This window comes from Sminthopsis crassicaudata, chromosome 1 (genome assembly GCF_048593235.1).
Source record: "Sminthopsis crassicaudata isolate SCR6 chromosome 1, ASM4859323v1, whole genome shotgun sequence".
In the NCBI taxonomy this organism is placed as follows: Eukaryota; Metazoa; Chordata; class Mammalia; order Dasyuromorphia; family Dasyuridae; genus Sminthopsis; species Sminthopsis crassicaudata.
The window spans coordinates 30,824,663-30,848,922 of record NC_133617.1 but is presented as its reverse complement, the minus strand read 5'-3'; the positions used below and the strand labels follow the sequence as shown (position 1 = coordinate 30,848,922).

Here is a 24,260-nt window from a genome sequence, read left to right as displayed (position 1 = left end):
ACTCACATGTGATAGACCCTCTATGGGAAGACAGCTTCAAAGGGCTATAGAGGGAGCTGCACAAGCTCACCCCTCAGAGGTCACCTTGTCCAGATCACTCATTTTGTCAATGAGCCAATGCTGTGAGGGCATTTCAAGAGGTCTTGGGGGATAAAGAACTGAACTTTGGGAGAAAAAACAGGAGATGTGAGACAGAGAAGGAGATGTGGATTTTTCTTTTAAATCTAGCTCTACAACTTAAACTCTATGATCCTATGCAAGTCATTTCCTCTCTGAGCCTCAGTTTCCCCATCTATAAAACGAGAGGTCTTTGAGGTCCCTTCCAGCTCTAGAGCCAGGATCCTATGAATTGGGAGATGTGATTAGTAGTCAGTGGGCAGGGACTGAAAGAATACAGGGAGAATATATTCCTTGCCACCTGACAGCAGGAGATGTGTGTATTCCTTCCCAGACCCTGGTTTAAATAAAAGATGAGGGCAGAGGGGAAGATTCTGCATGCTGTGCACAAAGCCCTTGTTCTCCTTTAAACCTCAATATCTTCAAACATTCAGAGAACATGAAAACACTGTAAAGAAAAGAATTCAGTGCTCACAGAATCCTAACATAGACAGCTTGGTCTCCTGGGCTGACTCCAGTAGGTCATTGTTTTTAGGAAAGCATGCTATAATTTGGTGTAGTAGATAGAACTCTGGACTTACAACCAAGAAGCCCCAGGTTCAAATCTCGCCTCAGAAACTTCCTAGCTGTGGTACCCTGGGCAAGTGAGCTAACCTTTGTTTGCCTCATTTTCCCCAACTGCAAAATGGGTATTATAATAATAGTACCTACCTTTCAGGAGGTTGTGAGGATCAAATAAAATAATGTATGTAGAGGACCTGACACAGTGCCTGGCATATAGTAGGCACTATATAAATGCTAGCTGCTATTATTATTAAGCTAACATGAGATGATATATGCAAAGTGTTTTGCAAATCACCTTCTCCTTGTCTTCTTTTTCCTCCTCCTCCTCCTCATTCTTCTTCTTTTCTTTCATCATCATCATCATCATCTTCTTTTCTTTATCTTTTCACTTTCTTCTTCTCCTTCTCTTCCTCCTCCTTCTTTTCCTTTTCCTTCTCATTCTTCTTTCTCCTCCTCCTCCCCTTCTTTATTTTCTTCTTCTCATTCTCCTTTTCCTTCTTTTCTTCCTCTTTCTTCTTTCTCCTCCTCTTCCTCCTACTCCACTTCCTTCAATTTCATTGGTACAAATCACTTCAGTATCTTTGCCAAGAGAACCCCAAATGGGGGAACAAAGAGTAGGATGGGATTGAATGACTAAACAACAACAAATGTGAGTATAGGATAACCCATTTGAAAGGCATACCATTTGTAGACTTCATGGACTTCATGGATGTTAATAACAGAAAGGCCCATGTATGCTAAGATGTTCACAGTGACCCTTTCTATGATATCAAAGAACTGGAGACAATGTAGATGCCCATCGTTTGGGGAATGGCTCACCAAGTGGTGGTCCCCAAATATCATTGTTCTCAAAGAGAGGATGAGTGTAATGAATGTAGAGAATCAGACGGAGACTTATATGAAATGATATAGAACAAAATAAGCAGGACCAGAAAAAAGTAATAATGGCCACAATGTGAATGGAAAAAACCATAAAACAAAAAACAAACAAACAGCCCATTTTGATATCTTATCAAGCGAAGCATTTGAGATACTCTCTAGCAGAAAGGGGTCATGGCAACCAAAGTGATAACTTCACTTTATTAAATCTCATTTTGTAAAAGGAAAGCTAGAGTCAGGATCCAGGAGGGGAAGGGACAGAGCAGGTGGGGCTCAGGTGCCATAGAACTAACTGATGGGAGAAGGCTCGAGCTCAGCTAATAAATGGGAGTAAGATTAGGGATGCAGACTGGACCAAAGCAAATGGGTGGGTGGAGCATTTAGTAGCCTTAGAAGGCACGAAGAAACAGGAGAAACCCCCACCTCCCACTCCCACCCTTAATCTTTTTCTTCCCCATGTGTGATGATATGCACGAGATTCTTGTAGTCTAGGTTTCCGGTCACATCTGGAGGGAAGGCTGCAAACATCTGGTCAATCTGTAACCAAACACATTAAAATGTAGGATAAAAGGATGTATTCTGAAGGGATGAGTACCATGAGTAAGGCAGGCCAGTTAGATCAGACCCTTAGAGACAGGGAAAGCAACTGATAAATGTCCACCAAACCAACACAATCCCTATTGCCTCCAGAATGAAGTACAGATTTCTTTAACTTTTAAAGATGATCTTAATGTGGCTCCAGCTTACTTTTCAAGGACTATTATTCTTCACTCATTCTACATTCCAGACAATCTAGTTTATTTATTGCTGCTCTTATATAACATTCTATCTTCTGTCTCTAAACTTTTATAGACTAGAAGAATTTGTTCACCTCCATCTATTAGAATTTCTAGTTTCTAGCTCAGATCACATGCATACTTTTACACTAAACGTTCCATGATCCTTCACTCCTGCTAGTATATCCCTATGTGTTATCCCAAAAGTATCTTGTATTTTACATATATTTCACTGTGTGTGTGTGTGTGTGTGTGTGTGTGTGTGTGTGTGTGTGTACCTATTGTTTCCCCTCATAAAATGTAAGTTCCTTGAGGGCAGAGGTGCTTTAATTTTTGACTTTGTATTCTCAGCCTTGAATAATACCTGGTGTAAAAGGGCCGATTGAACCTTGATTATCATCCCTACTTCTATATTTAGCCTTCTCTGATCTCCTCCTGATTAGTATATACAAAGATATCTAATCTGCTCATCCAATGAGAAGGATGTTAGTGAGAGCTCTCTATGTCTATCAGAGAATAAAACTGCACAGACTCCTGTAGGTCTTGCAGAACTGGTCAGTTATCTGCCTGGAAACAGCTACCTAAGTTTCAGCTATTAAAATGCATAGATTCCCTTCTCCAAGTCAAGTCAAGGTGACTAGTGAAGGGGAGTGCACAGAGTGGGGCTAGAACCAGTTCATATCTGTCTTGTGAGAGAATGTTATTATTATTATTATTATTTTTTTTTTTGCTGAGGCAATTGGGGTTAAGTGACTTGTCTAGAGTCACACAGCTAGGGAGTATTAAGTGCCTGAGACTGGATTTGAACTCAGATACTACTGACTTCAGATCTGGTGCTCTATCCACGGAGCCATTTAGTTGCCCTTCAAGAGCATCTTACTAAAATTCAGCTTGAGCATTTAAAACATGAAATTTGGCAAATGTTACAACTCAGGGATTGATTTATTGGTCTGTTGATTGTTTAAACTTAAGAAAGTGATGGAAAAATGTTAATAATGCATATTAAACTTTAAAGTGTATTATTCATACATTTCCTCCCCCAGAGAGTTGTATATTAAATATTTACCAGCACATCATGGGATTCTTCTCCTATACAGTATGTCCATAAAATTTGTATGCTATCAATAAACCCACAATAGAGAATTCACACACAGATAGTGAGTACTAAACTTGAGACTTTGTCTATAGTTCTTGGAAATTCCATCACTGAGAAACCCAAAAGACCTAGCAACTGATAAGGGATAGATGGAGGAAAGATGGAGACAGGAGATCTCCTGAGACTTAGCTATGGGACATAAGGAGAATGGGACTCCTGGACTTAATCTCTATACTCAGAGCTGATTTTCTAGCAAACTAGATTATTTGCTGTTTTTTTGAACTTATGGACTGTCATCCATTCCTGGAATGCATTTCTCTTTCACTGTCACTTCTTAGAATCCTTTTCTCCAGATCAATTCCATTTCTACAATTCATGGGGAATTATCTCTGATCTTATATTTTTATAGATACTTTCCTTAGATTATCCTTTATTTACTTATCCATTTTTTATAGTGTATCCCTCCCAGTAGAATATAATCTCTTTTTGGGCAGGGACTATTTTTCATCTTGTTTCCATATCAGCCCTTTCTGTGATATAGTAGATGCTTAATAAATCTGTGTTGATGATGAATATGGAAATATGTTTAGAAGAATTGCACATGTTTAATCTATAGTGGATTGTTTACTATCTTGGGGGAGAGAGAGAAAAATTTGGAACAAAAGGTTTACAAAAATGATTGTCGAAAACTATTGCATGTATTTGGAAAAAAATACTATTTAGAAAAAAAGAAAAAATAAACCTATGTTGAATTGAATTAAAATCACTGTGGTCCAATGGAAAGAGCAGGCTCGAAAGTCTGAGAACCTGGATTCAAATCTGATGTTCATTATCGGTGTGTCCTTGGTCAAGTGACTCCTCAGTTTCCCCATCTGTAAAATGAAAGGATTACGCTACATGGCCCCTGATTTGTCTCCTAGCTCTGAATCTACAAACCTATGTCTGTGCACTGTAGGAAGTGTGGAATATGTCTGTGGACTTCAGATAGATATCAAAAGGAATCCTGTTTCAGAAAGTCTGGGAAATAGGGGATTAAGTAACAAACGATAATGTAGTTTGTATTCAATCACAGCAAGCAAGGAGAAGAATGGAGCTCACGACTGTTCTTTATCATCGCTTGAGTTCTTGGGAAGAAAGAACAGCAGAATTCGAGCTAATCAATATGTAAAGTGTAGCATTTTCTAGACTCCATCCTGGGAGACCGAGTGCTAAATTTTTTTTAAGAAGAAGATCATGGAGCATATCAATGCTAACGTCGGTCCAAAAGGAAAGTGACAGCTTCAGCAGGTCTCCAAAGGCATTTCTGAATCTATTTTTCTATCCCTATAAGACAGAGTGAATAGCTGATGGCCACCTGTGTTATGGGGAGGATCACAATAATAATCGAAATTTATATAGCTCTCTATCTACATTATCTCACAACAGTGCTGTGATACAACTGAGTGATACAGCTATTTTATATATATATATATATAGTATATATATATATATATATACTATATATATATATATAAAAAATGGCTGCTATAGAATATATATAATAACTCTATAGTTATTATATATTCTATAGCAGCCATTTTATAGTGAGAAAACTGAGGTAGGTGATATGATTTGCTCAAGGCAATATAGCTCATTGTTAAGGACCATGTCTAAGTAAAGGGACAGGTCAATTCTCCAAGAGCCTCCACAGCTGTGGATCATAACATCTGAAGACGTTGCAAAGCAGCCTTTGCTGACACAGGTGTTGCTTGTGGATTGGGAAAATAAATTGGAGGCAGAGGGAAGAGAAGAAAGGTCAGAGAACAGCAACTGTCTCTTAGTCTCCTTGAATCACCATCATCCTCTCACAAGAAGAGAAGAAAAGGCCTACCAGAGGTAAAGCAAAGTTACATATTGTGCTCCCAACAGCTAGTAGTATATATGGGTATAGTAGTCTGTGGTGGGCTTTAAACTAAGGCTTTTTAAGCCCCTACTATCCCACCAGCATTTATTTCAAATCTAATCAGCATTTATTAAGCACCTGTCATGTGCTGGATTTGGAGCTAGGTACAAGAGATAGAATGCTCCCAAACAAATCCAGCACTTTCCTTTAAGGAGCTTACTTTGGTGTCTATCAGGCAGGTGGTTGAGGTTGTGGGTCTTATTGCCCCTTCCATGAGGGGTTCAAGTCCAGGGACCTGGGAGGTTGACGAGCACAAGAGAGACACTTACCTCCTCTTTAGAAAACCTCTCTGCTTGGGTGGTGAGCATTTCCTGGATACTGTGAAGAGAGAAAAGCATCCTGTGATTCCAGAGGCAAGAAGCTAGGAAGGACTTACCAAAAGGGGTTGGAGAATGACCAAAAAGTGTAGAATATGGATTTTTAATCCATTCCACCATTGAAGAGCAGCAAATCAACTATAATTTACAGTCTTAGAGATTTGCCTATGGCACTTAAAGTTTAATGTTACCTGGCCATTACAAATCAAAAGCTAGGTTCTGACTTGGGGCAGGCCTCCGTATTCACTAGTTCAAGCCACCTCCACAAATGGAATGAGATGTTATTTCATTAAACAAATATGAAAACTACAAAGCACAATAGGGGGATATATGAGGCATAAAAAACTAAACCCACACAAAATATACTGATATCATCATGATGAAAAATGTGCATGTAATAGAAACTTGAGAACTAATTGGTGTCCTGGGATTCATGTTCTGAGGCTTTCTCCTCGCAGTTCTGAGAACTATTTATGGGGCTACCATGATGTTTGAGAAAATGTGAACTGGCCCTATACCTTCAAACTTTTAAAGAGAAACAGAATAGATAAGACAAGGAAGACATCGGGACTTTTGAAAACTGAGCAGGTGCTGTAGTTGGGGGTAGCAATTCTGGTCAAGATTTAATGTGCTAAGAAGGAAAGATTTGAGAACAAGAAGAAAGTGAAAAGGAGAGCCCATGGTCTCTTATAGATAGCTAAGAACAGAAAATTCAGGCTGAATTCACCAGTTATACTCACCTTTTTAAGGACTGAAGGAAGTTTAAAAAAATGGTTTTCTCTCTTCCATATTCCCCTCCTCATGCTTGTGTATAACAACCTCTGTAATATAATCTGCTCATTTTTAAAAATTTAAATGTTTTTTGTATCCTAATTTTCCTTTCAAGCATTGACACTCAGAGGGTTAACTAGAGTTTTTGTTGCTGTTCAGTAATGTCTACTTCTTTATGACCTAATTTAGGGTTCTCTTAGCAGAGATACTGGAGTGGTTTGCTATTTTTTTCTTCAGCTCATTTTACAGATGAGGAAACTGAGGGAAACAGGGTTAAGTGACTTGCTTAGGATCACACAGTTAGTGTTTGAGCCATACTTGAACTCAGGAAGATGAGTTCCAGTACTCTATCCATTGTACCAACCAGCTGCCCCACCTAAAGGTAGAGATAACAATAAATGGAAATTTTTCCTTGACTTGTCAAATTTGACAAGTCAAAGCTTGACTTGAATGTTAGGGATTTTTTCTAACTGGGGGCTCTGAGCTATTACCCATCATGCTACTAGTTTTTTATCTATTACAAACTCCATGAAAATAGCATATTGTTGATAAAATATATTGCTATATTACAATAAAAAAGATGCTGATCGTTGTAATAGGGTGTGACAGATTAAATCTTCAGTGACCAAGAAAGGAAGAGAGGGTAGTGACTAAAGATCATATCCTATACCTCTTCCACCAAGAGGAGATGGACAAAGCCTGGGAAGAATACAAGACTGTCCCCATTCCTTAGAGGTGGGGAGCAAAAAAGAATGGAGTACCAGTGGCCAACATTCACATGGTACAAAGACATCCACATGCATTCAAAAGAAAAAAAAATGATCTGAAGAGAGGCATGGAAACAAACTGGAGAATTTTAATATCTGGTCTATATAGTTTAGTATCTTAAGGATTTTTGTCAGGATGGACCTTCTTCAGTGAATATCAAAGATTCAGAGATCATAGATTTAGAATTTAGAAGGAAACATAGGGGCCAATCAGTTAGACTCCCTCATATTAACAAAGGAAGAAACTGAAGGGCAGAGACCTTTACTTCACACAAAGTATGAACCCCAAACAGATCTAGAGATGGATGAATCTTTCACTTTAAAATAATTCTATTCAGGAGGAAGTTTTTCATTATATCCACATTCTTATGCCCATTTTATAAACTACAGAGACTGAGATTCATAAGGAGTGTCATATGACTGGCAAAAAACCCATTTTAATATCAAATCTAATCCATCTAATCCAAATTAATCCTGGCCATTCAGATTCAGGTCCTGTGATTCCAAATTCATCATTCTTTCCTCTGATACTATAACTCGTCTGTAACTGAATTGAGATTATAGCTAAATACATTAGTGATGAAATCCTTCATATTTAGTTACAATGATCTTTGGAAAATAAATCCATAATCCATCCCTGAACCTATATTCTTTTTTTTTTTCTTCTAATTTTGATTTTTATTGAACTTCATTGTCTGGTAAGACCAGTCTGGAGAACCCAATCTCTTAAAGGCACCAAAGTGGTACGTCAGGCAGTTTGGTCAAAGTTTTCTCCCAAGATGCCCAGGATTTAGAAATTAACAGTATTCTCCCAAGGAAATTTAGAATGACTTCTCCACCTCCATCCCTCCAAAGACTTTATCCCAGAGACCTTTTACCACCCCAGCCCAAGTTCTAGTTACAGCTCTGTACAGCAGAACCCTGGACAAAGCAAGTCAACCTCATACCAGCTCTACCATTTCTGGCTCTGGGATCAAGAGGAAGGGGCAGGAGCCAAAGGGAAACAATGCAGACACTATATATGCGTCTGCAGTTTCAGGAGATGAGGAGGCCCCATTAGAACAGGAAATGGGGAAATCCTCATAAATCCTGGCCAGGGACACTTTTCCTCCCCTCTCTCTTTAGGAAAGTGTATGATTGAGGTTCAAATGCCAAGATGGGGGAGGATAATTACCTTCCCCCAAATAAAGAAAAAATAACAAAAAAGATGTATCTTTTAGTAAATCTTGTCCAAAGCAGAGTTTGAGGAAGGACAAGCGGCAGGAAGGGTCCCTTCAGACAGCAGGTGATAGACACCAGTCCTGCCATTTCTAAAGCACTTTCTCCCTCTGATTTCTTGTGCATACATCTAATATCTCCACCCTTTTTAGGGGAGCCTAGGTCCTCTCCCACACCCACCAATTCCCAAGAACTTATCCCAGAAGGCAGGGATTCTTGTGAACTTTGAAAAGACTAGAAACTTAGGGGAGCCACGCTTGAGGCAGTCATAGAACTGAGAGCATCTAACTGGACCTATATTCCTTTAAGATATGTAGGGCATGGCTGAACTAGAGCACAGAGAGCAAAATCTTTGCAAACTACAGTCATCTTCATGCCAAGATGAGTCAGCAAAGGAAAGTTTTAAGCTTGGATTTTGATCATATACTTTTCCCCTGAACACACTATTAAAAAATGGAAGTTTGTTGTTTTATATTTAAGCTTTGAAAAGATTCTCATTGACATATTTGGATAATTGTGTTGGTAGAAGGTTACTAAAATTGGAATTCTTTTTTTTTTTTTTTTTTTTTTTTAAGTTGGGAAAGAGCAGAATTTATTCCCCACTTACTAGTCAGACTTTAGCACCCCTTTGCCTTCTGGATCAAACACTTTGAATGCATTAAGAATAGTTTCTTCTGGGTCAGCACCTGAAATGGAAGGCAGAGACCCCCATGGGTTGTGAATAAATGGGAAGCACATTCAAGCTAGCAGATATCCTTGAGAAACAATAAATAGTATCCCCAAGGGCAGGAGAAGCTAGGGAGGGTCAAGGTGATGAGCTGCCTTGTATGGAAGAAGCTCTCCAAAGAGAGAGCCATAACTGGAATGGACTCGTAGGGTTTATAGGGATTGAAAAATCTTGACCATGAATGTTACCCTCCAACAAGTAGAAACCACTAGGCTTAATATCTAGTTAGTAAGAATAGTTGGACTAAGAGTAATGCTTCTTCTACTCCTTGATCTTCTTCCTCCCTTCTTTCCTCACCAGATACCATAGTTTAAATTGAACTTTTCCTTTCAGCATTCTCAGGAATGATTCCTCAGACATATCTGGTGTTCCAGCCTTCACCTCCTGATTCCTTATGACCCAAAGCTCTCCAAGTCTCCTCCTCACCCCCAACTGAATTAGTTTTGAACAAGAGCTGATTTCAAGGCACTTTTTGAGTTACTTGGTCTGAGCCCACTTCATGGTCTTTGTTGTGGGCATCAGAGTCTCCAATTTCCAATTGATGCAAAGATTTGAAACAAAGCTGGTTCTCTGTACCTGAGGGCTTCCCCTGGGAATGTTATACCTGCTGATTTTAAAGGGAAAACTCGGCCTAGAGACACGAAGTAAAGCCTGAAGATCAATGCGTGTTGAGAATATCAGTTTTTCAGTGAAATCTCTGTGTCCTTACACCTTGCTTCTGATGGTCACACATACTGCCAGCATCCTAGTCCCCGGGAAATGGCTCATCCTCATATTATCTGAGTGCACAGGTCTCCTCTCTCCAACCCATCAGGTCAGCCTAATCCTCATGCCTAGGCTACTCACCTTTGAGCTTTTCCCCAAACATGGTCAAGAAGACGGTGAAATTGATTGGTCCTGGAGCCTCCTTTATCATTTCATCGATTTCTTCATTTTTCACATTCACACGACCTGAGACACAAACCAAATTTTGGGATCCATAACAGGGAAGAAATGGGATCAGAGGATGGATGGGGTAAGTCACAAAACCTAGATTTCAAGTCTGTTTGTCAAGACTATATGACCATGGGCAAGCCCCTTTACCTGATGTATCTTAGGGTCCTCCTCCATAAAATGAGGGACACTTGTACTTAAGAGAATCTCGGATCTCCTCCAACTTTGATGTGATGTAGTCTAAGGCTCTGCAAGCCCTGATACACTAGTTTTAAGGCTCTTCCAAGCCCCAACACCCATATTCTAAGGCCCCTCCTAGCCTTGACATTCCCTGTTCTAAGGCCCCTTGACACTTCCTGTTCTGACCCTGATGTTCCCTATTCTAAGCCTCCTTCCAGCTCCATCACCTCCCATTCTAAGATCCTCCCAGCTCTGACATTCCCTGCCCTAAGGTCCCTTCCAGCCTACATATTCTATGTTCTAAAACCCCTCCTTATTTAGGATTCTGTGGTTCCCAGCCTCTGGAGTTCTTATTAAGATTCTAATGAAAATCACACCATTCTAGAGAAGGTTCATAACATTTTATTCAAAGCAGACTCACAGAACCTCAGGTTTAATCAGGGTTCTCTGAGGCAATATGGTTCAATCCCTTTCTGAACAGGAGTCCTCCCTTACAATATTCCCCTAAATGACAGGCATTGTAACCCCATGGAAAGAGCCCAAGATTATGAATTGGAGGGCCCAAGGTCAAATTTTGATTCTGCTAATGAATGCCTGGGGGACGCTGGACCGGTCACTTTACTTTTACGAAGTTCAGTTACCTTATCTAGGAAAGGCAAGGCGTAGAACTCGGTAAGGTCTTACTTAAGACCTTACCAGCCGTAAAGTCCTTCTAAGCTTTAAGTTGATGACTGATGATAGCTTCCAGCTTCTACTGGAAGACCGCTGGTGATCGTTACTTCCCATGGTGGCCCCTTTCATCTTGGGATACTTCTATTCATTAGAAAGTTTTAAATTCTGTCCAATCACATTATTATGCCAATTTATAGGCTGATGAGCCGTTCAGAGGGGATAAAGACACATAGTGAATGTCATTGTTGTTCAGGCACGGCTGACTCTTCATGATCCCGTTTGGTATTTTCTTGGCAAATATACTGGAGTGGTTTGCCATTTCTTCCCCAGCTTATTTTACATAAGAGGAAACTGAGGCAAACAGAGTCAAATGACTTGCCCAGAGTCACCTAGCTAGTCAGTGTCCCAGGCCAGATTTGAACTCGGGAAGATGTTTCTATAAAAATCACAACCTAATTCCAAGGCTAATGCTCTATCATTATGGCGCCACCTACATGTGAATATTATACAACAGGCAAAAAACTTATTTTAGCAAAGATCATGTTTAAGGGTTTCTTTTGATAGTTTCCATGATCTATTATAATATAGCCTATGCTAAATGATTTATTATTACAACATCATCAAATCCTAAACAGACATAAGCTTGTACTATTGTTGTTCTTCCCTCCCCCCATAATGAAATATTTTTTCTGTCTCTTAATTGATGGGGCTGGGGAGTGGATTATGGGTACAGCAAAATGTTGCGTATACTATCAAAGTTCTTTCTCTTTAACCATTTTTATTTGTAACAAAAAGCAGTTATATGACAGTATAAAAGCAAACATCATCATCATTAAAATAAAAATAATAGAAATAATTCTTATCACCACTCTATCATGCTTGGCACTCATCCACTCAGAGCAGGTAGAAATCCAACTCAACTAAAGGCCTACCAAGGGCAGCAAACGTATCCCTTAGATCTGCTTTGTCAATGAACCCATCCCGGTTCTGGTCCATGATGGTAAATGCCTATTGAAGCAGGGGAGAAATGAAAGATGGTCATTAAGAAGCCATGGGGAGGATGGGAAAGATTTAGGTAACTTTTGACCCTGATTTGCCCAGGGTCACACAGCTAGGAAGTGTTAAATTTGAGATCAAATTTGAACTTGGGTCTTCCTGACTTCAGGGCTGGTGCTCCATCCACTACACCACCTCGTTGTCCTAGATTTATAGTAATTAAATGCATCAAGAGTAGAAGGATCTGTGCTGTTTTAAAAATCTTTCTTTGTGAATCCTCTCCCTAGAAAAATTTGTTTCTTTTGCAAATATCATTTCATAGCATCCTGAAGAGCTGATTCCTCATTCTACAGACTGGGGCAGAATGAGGAAGAAGAGCAGTAGGAGGTAATGTTATTCCTGGGATTTAGCTAGACATTTCTCCCCAACAGTCCCTGCCTTTGACAAAGATGGAGTTTAAGATAGCCAGGACACAAAGTCGGTGATTTTAAAATGGCTTCGTTTACACCAAAATATTTACAGCAGCACTTTGTGTGGTATCAAAAAATAGAAACAAAGTAGATGTTCCTCAATTGGGGAATGTCTAAACAAATTGTGGTAACATAAATGTAATGAGATAAAAGTGATAAATTTGGGGCAGCTAGGTGGCACAGTGGATAGAGCATCAGCCCTGAAGTCAGGAGGACCCAAATTCAAATCTAACCTCAGACTGAACACTTCCTGGCTGTGTGACCCTGGCCAAGTCACTTAACCCCAATTGCTTCAGGAAAAAAAAAAAAAAAAGAGGAAAAAAGTGATTAATTCAGAGAAGCATGGAGAAACTCAAACAGATGCAAAGCGAAGTAAGCAGAGCCACTAAGAAAATGTGCCATGACTCCAGCAACATGAATGTAAAGGAGAGCAATTGAAACAGAATGATATAAAACTATAAAGATCAAGCTTGAGGCCAAGAAAGAGATGGAACATGTCTACTTAATCCTATGGATATGGAATACGGCATATAATAAAATTTCCCCAATGTGTCGGTTTTTGCTGAAATATTTTTTCTTTTTCTTATATATTTGATGCAAAAACAAAAGGGTTTTTTATTTTATTAAAGCTTTTTATTTACAAAATATATGCATGAGTAATTGCAAAACCTTCTGTTCCATATTTTTCCCCTCCTTCCCCCTATCTCCTCCTCTAGATGGCAGATAGTCCAATACATGTTGAATATGTTAAAATATATGTAAAACAAAAGATTTCAATAAAAATTTATTTGGAAAGTACCAGGAGAAAGAGCCTTAAGAACATTATACTGCGTCCTTATATGCACGTGACAATATTTTAATTGTCTAAGAAAGCTTAAGGAGAAGGAATACTATTGCTTTCAAACAAGGCTTCTTAAAAATGGATTGTTCCTGCTACATCCAGACTTAAAAATTTAGACGTATCCTGTATTCAACTGAATAGGCCCAATTACTAGTATTTTCCTTCTCCCCAAATTTCCTCCTATTAATTCTGAATAAAAAGCGAGATTTGAATTCACATCCCTGCTCTGACACATTGGGGCCCTGGCATTGCCCCCAGCACTATATAAGGCTGTAAATTAGAATGGGCACAAATCTACATTGGGAGAGAGAATTTATTCATTGGGAACTTCCTACAATGATGAAATCTCCATCTGTACAAATAAAAAATCCCATGACTCTCATAGAGGAGACTGTTCATTTCTCTTTGTATTTTTACATCCCTAATACTGATGGTGCCTGGTGCATAGTAGGTGCTTACTCAGTGTTTGCGGATTGATTGCCAGACACATAATTGAGAAATGAGGGGGGATTTGGGAGCTGACTTTGGAATCGGGATTTAAGGCTCTGAGACCCAAAGCAAGATCTTACCAAAGGTAAGACTTTTCGTACTAGAGCAGATGTTGATAGAGGGGATTTTCCCATTGGGAGTTCCCTATAAAACTGCGTTGAGGTTGGGGATATAGACTCAGAAATAGTTTCTGCCTTTGAGGATTTCATATTCTACTGGAGAGTCAATTGTAAAGAAACATATAAACCGGATCAATACAAAATACAAATGAATACAAAATATTACTCTTGGAGAGGGAGGAGAATTGCTAAGAACAGGGAATCTTAAAGGAATCTAGGAGTTCTAAGAGAAAAATGAAGTGGGAGCCTCCCCAAGGTTGGAGGCGAGGGGGTACAATGTCACATACACAAACATTGCTACTGTCATCAGTAGTGATAGATTAGCATCAGCTGTTGGAGGGCCTCAAATTCACATCACCCAAATGTTCACTAATGCTTCTAGGAACCATGGAGAATAAATAGCCCCGTGGAAAGGCTTAGAGTTTTCAAGTACATAATTCGTTTCAAGTATGGACACTTACCTCCTTGAATTCCTGGATCTGGGTTTGCTCGAACATGGAGAAGACGTTGGAGTTGGCTCCCTCTGCCCGCTTCTTGGCTTTTTTGGGTGCCTGCGGAAAAGAGGGCCGTGATTACAAAAAGCAACAGGCTGGAATCCAGGAAAGTGAGGTCTTGTGCTGGCTCTGTCACCAAGAGAATGAGACCCCACCCATTATCTACTGGAATCTCTCATGAAAATCAGGATATTTCCTGCCCGACTTACCCTCAAAGGAATCATGAGATTTATGGCTGGAAGGAGTCTCAGAGAGTCAATCGTGCAACCTTCTTCTTTTATAAAAGACCCAGAGAGGTTAAGTCGAAGGTCACACAGTGAGCAGAGATGAATGTTGGGGAGGTAGAATGAGATCATAGATGTGAGAGAGTTTTGTTAAAATTAGTACACTCCATGAAGATGAGAAATGATGTATAGAAATAACTATGATAATAATAGATAATAATGAGATACTAGGATAATTAGGTGATGTCATAGTGCCAAGCCTGGAGTCAGGAGGACCCGAGTTCAAATCCTCAGATTACTTACTAGCTAAGTGACTCTGGACAAGCTGCTTAACCTGCTTGCCTCAGTTTCCTCATTTGTAAAGTGAGCTGGAGAAGGAAATGGCAAAACATGTCTTTGTCAAGAAAACTCCATCTGAACAACAATAATTATAGAATCGCACAATTCCATAGATTCTCCTCAATGACCAATATTTGGCATGTAGGAGGAGCTTAATAAGTGCTTGTTGTTGATTGACTGGCTAACTCTTTATCCTTAGTTATGAATCTCTGCTGGTAGGTTAGCTATTCCCTTAGCTGTTAAGTCAAATTAACTCATTTTGCTACTGCCTCTGCGTGATTCAACTTAGTCCAAAAATATCTTATTGGGTGTGAAGAGCTGTGCCGGGCACAAGGATACAGGAACCAAATCCCAAATTGCCCTAGAGCTAACATCCTAATGTCTGTGGGTGGGTGTCAGGCGGGCAGAGCAGGAGAATCCAAGGCTGAGAATTGTGGGGTGGAAGGTGGGAGCCAGAGCGATATAGGACTGAGAGGGGGAGAGGGCTGTGGTAAGGGCAGGGAGGCAGTGCTGTAGAGAGACATGGATTCAAATCCTCTCTATTACTATTGGGAATATAATCACCTGCCTCTGGTCTGGGATGCTCTAATGAGGCACTATGTGTGTGAAGAAGAAACAAGAGGGGAGCTGTGAAGCTGCCCAGGAGAGAGCCAGCGGAGGCTTCTGCTGAACCATTTGACAAATGGGTCAGTCAACGATCAAAGGAGCATTGATTGGGAGACAATCAGGCCCTGAAACTGGAACATATGGGGAGATGAAAGGAGAGTTTTCATAAAGGAAATAACAGCTTTCTCTCTGTCTCTGTCTCTTTGTCTCTCTGTCTCTGTCTCTCTGTGTTTTTCTCTGTCTCTGTTTCTCTCTCTGTGTGTCTGTCTCTCTGTCTCTGTGTCTCTCTCACCTCTTTCTGTTTCTGTCTCTTTCTCTTTCTGTCTCTCACTCTTTCTGTGTTTCTATCTCTGTCTCTCTCTCTGTCTCTCTGTCTCTGTCTCCCTCTTTCTCTCCTCTCTTCCTCTTGAGTCCAAAGAGTCAAGAAACCCTAGTTCAGACAAACAAACAAATCGGTGATGTGGATAGAGAGCTGGAATGGAGGCAGGAAGACCTGACTTTGAATCCTACTTTCTACATTGAGTAGCTGTGTGACCTTGGGCAAGTCACCCCTTTGAGCCTCAATTTCTCTTCAGTACACAGGCAGAAAGACTGGATGACTTCTATCACTAAGTCTCTGAGCCTCTGAATTAGGGGCAGGGCAAAACCAAGGAAAGAATGTTGGCATTCGGATGTTATGACAATTTGGTTTTAAATCCAAACAGTGACATTTAAAACTTCTGTGACTTCAAACAAGCCTCCAGCTCTCTAGTCTCCAGGATTCCCAGCCTGTAGATCCATAGCTATTCCTGCTCATCTCCCAGACCCTCAGTGTCCTCCGTTTTCCAGACTAGGTAGCTCCTTTCCAAGTCTGAGTCCAACCTCTTTTTCTTAGAGTAGCTGCCAGAACTTGCTACCATCAGATTAATGCCCCATACACCATTTCCAGACATAAATTTGCATTTTCTTGTACTGCCTACTTTGGAGAAAGCTTCCAAAAAAGGATCTAAGAGTTTTAAAGTTTACCCTTCAAAAGGAATATATACATATATATATATATGTATGCACACATATGAATATGTATATATAATATGTGTATATGTGTATTTTATTTTATTTATTTTTTTTTCACAGTCTCCATATCTTTTATAATCAAGAAGAAAGGGGAAAAAAAAACTTTAAAAAACCCAGACTATATTGATGATGCACTGAAGGAGGCAGGGGGATGGTTTGTTGGGGTCTGTTGGTCACTGGATGGGTGGGGGGCTTCTGCTTCATATGCGTATTTTATAAATAAAATTATATTTAAAAGAAATATCTTAGCAATTATATAACTATATACACACATGCATTCATATATGTATATACAAATTTATGTGTGTATACTATCCATCTATGATACATGCATATACATGTATATTCATATATAATTATATTTAGTTGAAATATATTATACTTTTGTCTACACATATCTAAGTATGTATTCATAATGTATGTGTATGTGGGTATATATATAACTGTACATAAATTAATTTTATATACATATATTATGCATAATACATTTTTCTAAATATAATTATATGAATTTGCATATATATGCAATTATATGTGTGTGTATATACATAAGATTTACATATAATTATATGTATTTGTATATAGATATGTGCTTATGTAATTGTATATGTTATATACAATCTATTTCTACTAAATATAATTATGTATAAATATATGTATGCATATGCATATAATACACATATTAAAATGTACACATGGGTATATAAAACATGCATATATACAATAAAATTTACATATCATTATATCCATCATACATATATAATTATAGAAGTATGTATATAGCATACAAATATAGCATACAAAAGTATAATATATTTCAACTAAATATAATTATATATGAATATACATGTATATGCATGTATCATAGATGGATAGTATACACATATAAATTTATATATACATATATGAATACATGTGTGTATATAGTTATATAATTTTTAAGATATTTCTTTTAAATATAATTTTATTTATAAAATACATATATACATATCCATATGTAATTATACATACATGAACACACATATGTATTGCACAGATAATTATACACAAATATATCATGTGTAATATATTTCTACTAAATATGATTATATGTAAACATTATATCAATACATGTAATACACATATAGGTATATATATATAACTCTATATACATGTGTTTGCATATATAATTATATTATATATAAGATATTCCTACTCAATATAATTACACGTGTGTATGCACATACACATGCATATTATATTTGTAATAGGCACATATATATGTGTATGTGTATATCTATCCCTATATATATATATCCCCCCACCCCCCAGGTGCCCAAACAAGAAAAAAGAATTACAATTTGATCCTTAAAAGCACTCAATCCCATTTTGCAAGCCTTGGGAGTTATTGATTTCAAGAGAGGTCAGTCGACAACCCATAAAAAAACCTAGCTCTTTCTTATTCTGTTTTTCTTCTTCTATTCCCTGGGAGCCTGCATTATTTGTGGCCCGTCAGTGTATCGACTGGGGTTCCATCACGAGAAGCAATGAATCGAACCTTGTGTAGTCCGAGTACTGTAAACTGTGTCCAAATGCAAAGAGCCTGGACGTGGAGGGCTGCTGATTTGGGCTTCGCTCCTAGCTCTCTGTCTCTGACTAACTGGGTGACCTTTGGACAAGGCTCCTTTTGAACCTCAGTCTTCTCATTGGAGAGTGAAGGAGTTGGGCTAGAGGAACTCAGAGCTTCAAGAATTATAGTTTGGGAGTGGTGGGGGTCGGGGTAAGGGTGGGGGAGGCCGGGGAAGCAGCCTTGTTCTCCCAGAGGTCTGAGGACTTGCCCTAGGTTCACCTTGGGTACCTTGGAGCAAGCACCTTCACTTTTCCCGAGCCTCAATCTCCCCATCTGTAAAATGAGGAGATTGCAGTAGCCGATTTCTAAGGTTCTTTACAGCTCTTAAAATTATGATCCTATGTCTTTCCTGGGCTTGTTTTCCTCATCTGCGAAATGGAGAGATTGGACCTCTGAGACTGTTCCAGTTGGACATCTGTGATCCAAGATAGCACTCTTCACTGTGTTTTTGGGTCTGGGAAGTATAAGGACCCCTTTTTAGAGTATATACAATAAAGTACATAAGATTATCAAAGAAACCTGTTAGATTGAAATATTGCTGTCAAATGAGTAAAAGAAAACAAGTTTATGGAGTTGATTCTCCCTGTTTTTCCTCAGTTTCCTCATCTGTAAAATAAGAGTGGGACTAACCAAATTACCCCACAGGTTTGTTCCTCCTAGCCTGTTTTTCCTCAGTTTCCTCATCTGTAAAATAAGGGGGTAGGACTAGCCAAATTATCCCGAGGGTTCATTCCTCCCAGTTCTAAATCTGCACTCTCGTTCCTTGTCCCGAGAAGCCAGGGAGACTCTCCTTTGAAGAAGAGACCCATTGGATGTTTGGGGTCTCTTTAGGGCTGCCGCCTTGACCCTCCTCCTGGCCAGACCCGGGCCCCACTCACCATGGTGGAGCTGGCCAAGAAGTCCTCCTTCGCTCTGACAGTGGGATGCTGACTGCTGCCCCTCCTTCCCCTCCCAACCCCGAAACAATAAATACTTCCTGCCTGGGGTTAAAAATAGCCTCATGACCACTTTTGGCAGTAATAGGTAAGAGGCCCTACCTAAGCTATCCCCCTAACCCCCCCAACTCCATTCTATTCCGTTGACTCTTGTTCTGGAATAACTGCTCATATCACTGGGTGACATGTGAGACCCAAAGGCTTTCAAGGTTACCCAGTCCCACCAGTTGTGTCCGGGGCGGGGAAGATGCTGACAGGGCAGCATTCTGCAGGACTCGGCCAGGGGACACACGTGCCCAGCGGGCCTTGCAGGAGAGCAGCCCGCCATTGCAGAATGGGAAGGTCACCCCGCACCTAGGAGGATTCCCATGGTCCCGGTGCTCTCCAGAGCTAATGGAAGGAGCAGGGGAGCAGGAATTGAGGCAACCCTAGTTCTCCACTGGGCTCGCAGCAGCTAGCAAGGGCACTTTGGGCAAGACTTTCCTGTCTCAACATATTGATGGAAGACAACAAGGTGGTTCTGTGGGTAGAGTGATCTGAGTTCAAATCCTGCTTCAGATACATATTGATGGGCCACACTGGGCAGGTCATTTACCCAAAGGAAGTTAACATTTATATAAGGGCTACTATGTACACTGTACTAATTACTTCACACTTATCTCATTTGATCCTCATAACAATCCTGGGAGAGAATAATAATAATAATAATAATAATAATAATAATAATAATAATAATAATAATAATAATAATAATAAACAATTTATATAGTATCAGGCACATACTAAGTGCTCATATTTCTGTATTAGTAGTAACTAACATTTCTATAGTGCTAGGTACCATATTAAGTGCTGACATTTCTGTAGTAATAATAGTAGTAGTAGTAACTAACATTTCTACAATGCCTACTATGTGCCAAGCACCCTACTAAATGTTCATATTTCTGTAGTAATAGTAGCAGTGGTAACTAACATTTCTTTGGTGCCTACTATGTGCTAAGCACAATGCTAAGTGCTGACATTTCTGTAATATTAATACTAGTAGTAATTAATATTTCTATAGAGTCTACTAAGTACCAGTGCTTTACAATTATTAGCTCATTTGAGCCTCATAACAATCCAGGGAGGAAGGTGCTGTCATTAATCTCATTTTACAAATGAGGAAACTGAGGCAAGTAGCATTTACCACACAAAGTTGTTTTGAGGTTTAATCTATTTATCTGTTTATGCCTCTATTGGGGAGGGAAGAAAGAGAGAGAGAGACAGAGAGACAAAGAGAAAGAGAGAGATAGATAGAGAGAGAAAGGTAGAGGGGCATTGAAAGAGAGACAGAGGGAGAGAGGGAGACACCAAGACACAGAGACATAGTCAGAGACAGAAAAACAGGAAAGAAAGAAAGAAAAAGAGAGACAGACAAGTTGATAGATAGATGGATGGCTAGGTAGGTAGAGCCCATGCTTTGTCTTTTACCTTTCTTTGTACCCCTAAAACTTTGCCCATTGAATGGCAATGTATCTGTCTTTTACAGAGATAGGTAGAGAGATAGAGAGATGGAAGAATTGAAAGGAACCTTAGTTTTTCATTTCACAGAAGCAAAAATTGAAACCCAGACAAGTGAAGTAATTTTCCCTAGTTCATAACATAGTAATCAATCAATCAACCAACAACAAGCATTTATTTATCACCCACAATATTCCAGGTGGGCAGCTAGTTAGCACAATGGGTAGAGCACTGGGCCTAGAGTCAAGAAGACTCCATTTTCCATGGATCTTCCTTGGGCCTGGAATGCTTTCTCTCTCATTTCTATCTCGTGCTTCCCTGGCTCCCTTCCAATCTCGGCTAAAATCCCACCTTTTATAAAATCCCCTCCTCAATGGTGGTCTCTGCCTTTTGCTAATTATCCCCAATTTATCTTGTCAGTTGTTTGCTTGCTGTGACCTTGAGCTCCCTGAGATCCCTCTCTGTCTTTTGCCTTTCTTTGAATCCCCAGCACTTAACACAGTGTCTGGAATATAGTAGGCACTGAATAAATGTTTATTGACTGACTGATATGAGGCAAGGACCTTGCATTCTAGTAGTGCTGTAAACAGGAGACAGTGTGGTACCTTGGAATGGTCATTGACTCTATCACCAGAGGGATCTGGGTTCAAATGTTGCTTCTAACATTTAGTAATTTTTGATGCTGGATAATTCATTTCTCCACTGGTTGCCTCCACATCTCAAAGGTCTCTTTCGCCTCCAAATCTCTGATTCTGAGTGCATTTTGTTGAGAAGCCCATTTATAGGAAGAGTGATGACAAGGAAAGGAAAAGCTCAAAATGAGAGGAAGTTTGGTTTTTCCTTGGTTTTCTGGTCTGATACTGGAATAGTTTGCCATTTCCTTCTCCAGAACATTTTCAGAACTCTACTCAAGTTTTCCTAAGTGACATCATATCTTTATCCATTTCTTTATTCATCAAATGGGAATATTTACAAATTACCTGGCACAGAGCCTGACACATAGTAGGTACTTAATAAATGCTTGTTCTTTTCCCCTCCCCCCTATGCCACGTTGCCCTTTGAGGAAAGAGAAGTAAGCCAAAGAAATCTTCCTCAGATCAGTTTTCAGTAATGAATTTTTCCTCGAGATGAAATTTTGACTCACTTGACTTACCCCAATAGAGTTGTTGACTTTTTCAACTACTAAACTTTGAGTTTCTTGAGGACGGGACCTATTTTCATTTTATTTCTGTACACCCAACACCTGTCAAAGTACGTGACACACTTCTATTAAGAAAGAAAAGAAAGAAACTTGATTAAGAGTTGGATTGAATTGGGCTGAACTGTAACATGCTCACACATCACAATGGACATCAGCAGAGTTTTGGAAAACCAAGGACAAGTCCTTATAAGAGTGTGAGAGACAGCGTTTTTATCTCATAAGGGGATTTCTTTTCTGCCCCCAAACTCTGACATTCCTAGAATTAGAGCTTCCTGAGCTAATGAACATGCCATGGATTTTCTTTAAAATCTCTCGGGGTGTAGTCATTAACTGTAAATGACCAAGTGAAAAGGTTGTTTCCTCCAAAGAAGATGCGGAACGAGCCAGGCAGCCAGAACTGTGGCAGGATACTGTCCCCACGCCCCTGGCCGTCCTGATGCTACATAGCTCATCCTGGGTTGGTCAAATGGCCGGGGCTGAGGAGAAGCATCCGGAGAGTCCCTGGTTCTCACTTGGTGACTGACTTACAGTGTGTTATTTCTCAGAGCTGTTTCTTCATCTATAGAATGATGGGTTTGGATGAGGTGGCCTCTAAGGCACTTGGACATTCCACATTCTAAATTTTCTCCCAGCCCTAACATTCTATGGTCTGAGGTCCATCCTAGCTTTAACATTTTCTGTTCTAAATTTCCTCCCAGTCTTGACGTTGTATGTTCTAAGCTCCCTCCCAACTCTGATAGTCCCTGTTCTAAACTCTGATATTTTCATTCTTAAGGTCTTTTCCCAGCTCTGATATTCCCTGTTCTAAGGCCCTTCCCAGTTCTCACACTCCATGTTCTAAGGTTCCCCCCATCTCTGAGGCTTTTTCCAGTTCTGATAGTCCCTGTTCTAAGCTCCCTCCTAACTCTGACAGTTTCACCTAAGGCCTTTCCCAGCTCTGACATTCCCAGTTCTAAGGCTTTTCCCAGCTCTGACATTCCTGTTCTAAGACCCTTCCCAGCTCTGACATTGTTTTACTGTACCACTGATACTCAATAATGATTCTCACATTTTATAATGTTATTTGATGAACAATGAAAACTTCAAATTACCGGGGACTCTCCTTTGTCTGTTCCAGGGACCTTGTTCTTTCTGCAGGGCTGCAGGACCAGAATGGACTCTGTGGTATTTCTGGCAACTTCTGGCCCACTATTTTTGTGGCTCAGAGGCTGGTGATTCCAGGGAGGCCGGAATCCTTCACCAGACTCCTCCTAGAGCTGAATGGGCTGGCTACGGCAATCTGGGTTGGGACAATTGGGTTTTCACTGCTGGTGGAAAAAGACCCTGAGGGAAAAATCAATCAGATGCCCCAGAACGACAAAGAAGAGCACAAAATCTTGTCAATTTCTGTTTATTTTGGACCTTGGGGTGTATGGGATGTTACAGGAGGACTAAGACCTCTGTTGTGCCCGCTGCTCATTCACCTTTGGTGTCCACCTGCATCCGATGCTCACCTGTGGCTCTAGGAAGCTGTAGCATACTCAGCAGCCACACCCAGAGGAACTGCCTTGCCAGATGGACTAAACCAGTCTGTGGGTAACCAACAGGCCTCAAACAAGCCACTGAGTTAGGGGTGAAAAGCATGAAAAGTGATTGGTGGAATGGGCGGCCATGAGAGCACTGTGAATATATAGAGCTTGGTTAAATATGGAAGACACCCATGGTCATCTCCTGCCTCTTGGGCTATTGCCTGTATTCTTTTGTATTTTTAATACATACTGCTTTATGAAAAGTAAAAGGGAAAGACCATGGGAGAGAGAAAAAAGTGACCATAGCATGTGTTGATTTACATTCAGTCTCCTTAGCTCTTTTCTGGATGCAGATGGCATTTTCCATCTATTGGGATCTCTTTGGATCACTGAACCACTGAGAAGAACCGGGCCTTCCATCATTGCACATTCTTGCTGTTATTGTGTACGATATATTTCTGATTCTGCTTGTTTCTCTCAGCATCAGTTCATGTAAATCCTTCCAGGCCTTTCTATAATCAGCTTGTTCATTATTTTTATAGAACAATAATATCCCAATACCTTCATGTATCACAACTTGTTCAGCCATCCCCCAATTGATGGCACCCACTCCCTTTCCAATTCTTTGCTATTACAAAAAAGAGCTGCTACAAACATTTTTGCACGTGTGGGTCCTTTCCCTCCTTTAGGATATCCTTGAGATACAGACCCAGTAATTTGCCAGTAGCCTTGACTTTTGCCATTGCACTCTGATGTCTCAGGAAGAGAGAGTGGAGACTTTGTGCAGCTCTGCCTCATTTAAATCCAATTTATGCTCAAATCATCACCTGTGATGTCATTAGTCCTCTTTGAAAATGAACAGTAAACATTTTGGGCTTTAATGTTCTCAATGTAGAGCCAAAAGGGACCTTAAAGCAGTC

At 39.9% G+C, this 24,260-nt stretch overlaps 1 protein-coding gene across 1 annotated transcript; it reads right to left on the bottom strand.

Annotated features, from left to right (window-relative positions):
• Positions 1 to 1,732: 1,732 nt before the first annotated feature.
• MYL2 (myosin light chain 2) lies at positions 1,733 to 19,157 on the bottom strand. The gene is made up of 7 exons (XM_074297423.1): positions 19,078 to 19,157; positions 14,336 to 14,425; positions 11,892 to 11,967; positions 10,021 to 10,125; positions 9,055 to 9,133; positions 5,644 to 5,692; positions 1,733 to 2,097 (listed from the first exon to the last, which is right to left on the bottom strand). Exons 1-7 carry the CDS (start codon positions 19,078 to 19,080, stop codon positions 1,999 to 2,001), a joined length of 501 nt encoding a protein of 166 aa, XP_074153524.1. The 5' UTR covers positions 19,081 to 19,157; the 3' UTR covers positions 1,733 to 1,998.
• Between the last annotated feature and the right edge of the window lie 5,103 nt (positions 19,158 to 24,260).